The sequence below is a fragment of the Buteo buteo genome, chromosome 8, assembly GCF_964188355.1.
Source record: "Buteo buteo chromosome 8, bButBut1.hap1.1, whole genome shotgun sequence".
Classification (NCBI taxonomy): domain Eukaryota; kingdom Metazoa; phylum Chordata; class Aves; order Accipitriformes; family Accipitridae; genus Buteo; species Buteo buteo.
In genome coordinates, this window is record NC_134178.1 from 40,074,636 (window position 1) to 40,080,654 (window position 6,019).

Sequence of the window (6,019 nt, forward strand, 5' to 3'; positions counted from 1 at the left end):
TTTTGATAACATAACAATCATCCTAGCGTTGTATGAAGTCTGACTTTTAAGTACCCAAACTTTTGAATAGGTATTGTCTGAAATATGGGCTTTACAGCTGAAATATGGTGTAAAAAGCTCAGAATCAGATTGCTTTTGAACAGTCCGAGTCATGAGTTGGCAGTAGTGTCAGCTCTAGCTAGCTTGCCCAAAAGTTCTCAGATTTGTGCTGTCATCTTGGTACCTGTTTCAACAATCTCCATCTGCATTACTTACAAGCAGACAAATGTACCATTTGATTCCAGGTTTATAGTAACTTTATTAAAATTCAAAACATACAATTAGTAAAATTTATCAACTTTAAAAACATAAGACATTTACATATACATAGTTCTCTAGGGCAGGGAGTTCCTGTGAGTTTGTGAAATACAGATTCCAGACATGGTTTGTTCTTGCTTATTTAGAGAAAAGCAAAGGAAAAAGTAAAACGATTGTTTTGGGTTTGTCTCACATGAGGGTGAAATGGAAGCAGCTTCACAGAAATCAGTGGGTAGGATAAGTCTTCCTCAGTACAAGGCTGAATAGAGTTACACTGAATTACTCCAGGTCATCCCTTGGTGAGAGTATCTTTACATCATTGTGGACTGAGCTAATAGTGCACTGCAGTGTATAAAAACAGAAGGCCCAAGGATCATCTTCTGAATATTGCACTGAACAGGTGATAGTCTGAAGCATGTGATTAGTTTACTTATATGTTATATATATGTGAGTAACCATTAAATTATATAGCACCTTCTCAAACCCAGCACTCAATGCAGAACATTCTGACCTCCATCAGGATGGAGGTCTACACTCATCCAGCTCTGTGGGAGCTCTTCTTCTTCCTTACTAGTATGTGAAACTATCTGCTATTTACCCTTAAATGCCATACTGGTCAGGACAGCAAGGACGAGAAGTTATCTACATTCAGTTGTACGTAAATATTAGCAAGCATTTCAGAAAATAAACAGTGTAACAGAGTCCAGCTATAAAATGAAGAAGTCAGCAGACATTCAACTAGTGATGAACAGATTCTGGTGAGTTTGTGTTTGTTCAGAGATTTTATTGCCAATTGATAAATAAGAATTAAAACCAGATACTAAGGCTTTCTTCTCTGTTATGTGCAGCACTGATGATGATTCCATTTAGTTGCCCTTAGATGCTTGCCTAGGGCAGAATTATCTGCCTTTGGTGATACGTTTTTGGTCTATCTTCTTCATAGCAGCCTGCACCCATTTGTGTTTGGGGCTTACGCAGATCTTGATACCTCTTGTGGTGATAAACCTATAGGAAGAAACAAACAAACCAGGCAGCCATTAAATTCCAGTCTCCAAACCCAGTTTTACTGTTCTTGGTTTTTATGCAGAACATGAGGAACAATGTGGTAAAATCATATCACATGCCAGAGTTTGTAGTTGTTAGCTGGAATAATAGCAGTTAGCAACATTAGTTCCCTATTTATGGCGTAGGTATGTAACATACGTGGTCATGTGCATGTATACTGCTATTTAAAAAAAGGAGCATACCTGATATTCTGTGATTTTATACGAAATCATGATGCACACTTACCTCCCAGAAGCGGATCCCAGATTTGATAAATATGCATGCTCATGAGATCAAAAGACCAAACACAGCTCCTAGCAGGAGGCAGAGTTACCCCAAACTCTTCCATGTGATCTTTCCCCTGGGCTTGACTCAGTGCCTCTGACAGTGTTTGGCTTCTGACTGCTCCACCCTGACCCTTCGCTGAGATTTTTTCCCCACTTTCTGGGCACAAAAGATCTGGCTGTTCAGTGAAATTTCTGCCAGCGTTTGTGAGCAGCATACATGTCCCAGCTCTCTGAGGATCACCCCTCTTCCCTCACTCCCTCAGCTGCCAGGTGACTGCTTCATGGATGAATTGGAAGGGTGACCTGAGCTAGCCAGATTTCCTGAGTTGGGCCATGAAATGTTCTCTGATGCTCCTTCCCTTTTGGTGGTGGCATGTTTGGATAGACGAGTCTGAAGGTGAACCATGCACTGAATACTTACATGATGGCTTCTACTGGAACTTGTTGCTTTTCATAGCTGACAAGCTTTCGGATGTTCAGTTGCTCTGTAGACAGGTTTACACAACTGATTTTTTGCATGGACTGACTTGCAATGCCCCCTAGAAAGGGAAAGATAGATAAATGAGAAAGACAGTCAATACTATATATGTATTTAGCCATAATTACTTAATTATGAATTCCAGAAGATTCTCAGTTGTGGTTAGAACATGAGTGTCTCATGATGTACAGCCACAATACCAGTTATACAAGAGAGGTTAAGGTATTTTTTGTGATACATTCTACCATCTCTAAAGTGTTATTGCTATTTCAGTTAAGATACTAATCTTCACCCGTTCTCCCGAACAATTGTATAATCATTCTGTCCCTAGGGAGTCACTGCTTCCATAGCAGAAAAGGTATTTGGCATCATTCATAATCAGGTCTGTATCATCTGCAAATAAGTGTCCATATGGAGTAGCACTTAGAACCGGTATCTTTACTGCGTAGGTTTCCAAATGCCATCTGAATGTAGATCAGTAATTCCCCCTACTTTCCAAGTGAAGGAAAGGAAAGCAAGGCTACTTGTCTCACGCTGGACATCCAAAACTAGCATTAAAAAAAGTTGTTGAAAGAAAGGGAGCTATATCTGCAAAAAGACTAAGTACTTGTACACTCTTGCTGTAAGTCTGGTTTCACAGGCAATGGATCGCTACTTAATCCTCTCCTTCCTCCAACATTTTTATACATTTCAGGGAAATGCACTGGTGATTAATAAAGAGGATTGCAGTATCAGTGTAAAATTCTCTAGGCAGTTGTTACCTTACATGTCAATAACTAAAAATGGGAGCTCTTTTAAGTGAGATGGAGTATATGTATACGTTACTGGAAGCCTCCGCTTGCTAGTTTCTGGTTTTCTCCCATCCATCAAAGACAGGTTTGGGAAGGCATGAGGGGAACAAACAGAATACTGCTGTATTCTGAGGGGGTTTTTTAAAGAATTTATAGAGAAACTGGCTTGAGAAAAGTCCAACAGCTGTTCAGGTACAACTTGCTAACTATAAAACCTGCTTCACGTAATCTCATTATCTGTGAGCTTTTCTTTGTTTGAAATAGCTGAGGCAAAGACACATCAGCCTTTGGAGAGGCTGTAGCATAGCCAGTGCATGGGTACTGGCAGAGTTACTAATTCTTGAGATTTTGTTTGCCTGAAGGAATATTTCTTCTGATCTTGCTTTAGTCATGAGTAACGTGATGTATTTTTTGATGATTCATTACAAATATGTATCTTACTGCCTCACTCAGACTGGTTTTCAAAATGTGACATTGAAGAGCTCGAAGATAGTTAAGCAATCCTTACTAGTCCTGCAAATATTCTCTCTGCTACGAAACTATCTCCAGGGAATGCATGCAGGGAATACCAGCAGAGCTTCTCTAAGCCTGGGAATGAAACCAAACTGCTCTGCATCTGTAACTACCCTTTTTTCCTGGTGGGTTTTTTTTTCCTTTCTTTATCATTCTTCTTTTGAATCCTTTTTCTATCCCTTGCACAGCACCTCAAAGTGCTTTTTCAGACTTGGTGATATTTATGGCAAATTATACAACCTGGAGAATGACATTACAAACTGGCAGTCTGTGGTATGAAGCCACATGTTGCCGAGATGAACAGCAGTAGCGTTAATCAACATATGAGAATGTAGTATGATCTAGCTCTAGGGGCACTAGGTCAATATACTCAGTGTGTAGCTACATAATCTTTGCAGGTCTCAGTTTGGTTTTGGTGTGGTTTTGTGAAGATGCCTTTTCTGTGTGTTTCTCTTTGCATATTTTTGTGGGTTTGCATATGGCTTGCATATGAGTGTTTTCTGTGATTATGTGCTTGTTTGCGTGAATCTGATTGTGTATAGAGATGACATGTGCTTATGTGTGTATGTTCATGGGTGCACATGATACCCATAGCCTAATCCAAAAGTTACAGACCTAAACATCACTGTAGACAAACTTATTTAAAGCATGGCTAATAATCATGGCTCATCTCAGTGCTCATAAATGGTCTCAAACAAGATGTTAAATTGTATGAAATCAGGAAGAGAGAGAAGACATGGTATAAATCCATTGCTGCTCCTTGCAGTTTTTGTTCATAGTATGCCTGTCTGTACCAAAATATTTGGCTAGAAACAAGCAAATAGGCAATATTTGATACAGAACTGGAAGAACTTTTTAAAATAGGGACATTAGAGGGATTGAGGATATATAGTTAGAGAAAGATGAATAAAAAATAATACAATAAAAATACACACAAAAGTAGTATATCTGGAAGAAGAAAAAAGTACATCTTATTGAAGAAATATTATTCATTAAATGTTATTAACCTATAGAACTCATTGCTACATGGCATCAGTGATATTAAAAGACATTGTGTCTTCAAGATTTCATGATTTTAAGAGAGAGAATAATGCACAGAAACCTTTAAGTGCTCTAAGGCACAGAATATCTCCTTGCATTAAGGCAGAAGCCAACCACTAATTAACAGGACATCAGATGAAATCTCCCATAAAGCTGCCTTTCTTGTAGTTCTGATCTGGAATTCTTGCAAGTTTTATCTTATGAATCAGCTCTGGCTGAGAATGAATCCTGCTCATCAGACCTCTGGTGCAATCGAGCAATTTCTGTCTTCCTCTTGGGTCGTAAACTTACCTTTCACTGTGTGCGCAGAGAAGACACCAAGCCAGAAGATGACGAGGATAGCTGCAACGTGGAGTTTCATTGCTGGTGGCTTCTTTGTCAAGGCAGAGAAGAAAGTGGCTGTTGTCAGCCCTCTTTCACAGAGTTTATATATTGTCATTCAGTGGTCAGTTCTTGTGTTCACTTTGGGGGCGTCATGGGGGGGCTGACTATAAGTGGAAAAAATTGAGTGGCAGTACTTTTTCTGGTGACAGAGAACCACCTCCTTTCCCCCACCCGTCCTTCGCTAGCCCCCCTGTGAAAGCTTTTCCTGCTCAAACCCTGCTGTGGTTGCACTTGCTTCTGTGTTATGAGTAGGGTTTACTTCAAGCTGCAAAAAGTGAGAGCTCTTGTTCTGTAGTGGAAACCTTTAATGAATGTTCCTGTCCTTTCACACCTCAATTTAGAGAGCTGTAGCTAAGCTGTACCACAGACACACAGAGTAACATTCAGAGTTACCTCTTTGACCAATGGACCACTTAAAGGGGAACTGTGAGCTAAAGGATGGAAACAGGAACGCCTTGGCTTTTTCCATGGTGGCTGTAGATGGTCACTTTAATGCATAGGTTTGGAGGAGGATCACTCCTGTTTCCTATGTGTGGTGGAGCTTGTCAAAACTCTTCTGTTTTCTATGTGATTAGATATGGCCAAAGCTGATATCACTATGTGCTGGGAGAAGGAAGAGTGAACGCACTTTTACATAGAGAGGCAAATCCACTAGTCCTCCTGCCAGTCAAGCATAACTACAATTCAATGGTTTCAAAGAGGAATAAGAGGTTTTTGGGTTTTGTTTTTGTTGTTGTTGTTTTTTTCCCCTGTGGTGTGGGTCTTTCTAGTATAAAGAACAGAGCCCAAGAAAGTAACCAGGCAATCATAGAGGCATAATTTATAGGAAAGTTCATTGCACTTCCATGTAAACATGGTGTTGATAACAGGTCTGTCAACTTGTTCTAATTGTACCTCTATCAAAAGTGTCCTTTGCTGCAGTCTCTGCTAGCCATATTACCCAGTTTTAGGTGTCCTTTCTATGTTGTGGTCTGAGTTACTGGACAGGGGTTTTGCACCTGCAAATATTTTTCAAGCAAGGTGTGGACCTCCAGGCCATACACGAAGCAGCACCTGAGCTGGCATCATTGTCCAAAGCCTCTGAGAAGAAATCTCTTGTGCTTTACACTCTGGAGCAGTTCTGTGCCTGGTAGAAAAAGCTATGCTTTGCTAGGCCCACGAAGACCCAGCTGGGCCGGTGTGAA

The 6,019-nt window shown here is 40.2% G+C and overlaps 1 protein-coding gene across 1 annotated transcript; it reads right to left on the bottom strand.

Annotated features, from left to right (window-relative positions):
* Positions 1-285: 285 nt before the first annotated feature.
* LOC142034051 (lymphotactin-like) lies at positions 286-4,971 on the bottom strand. Its single transcript, XM_075034757.1, has 3 exons — positions 4,743-4,971; positions 2,050-2,167; positions 286-1,302 (listed from the first exon to the last, which is right to left on the bottom strand). Exons 1-3 carry the CDS (start codon positions 4,888-4,890, stop codon positions 1,197-1,199), a joined length of 372 nt encoding a protein of 123 aa, XP_074890858.1. The 5' UTR covers positions 4,891-4,971; the 3' UTR covers positions 286-1,196.
* Positions 4,972-6,019: the final 1,048 nt, after the last annotated feature.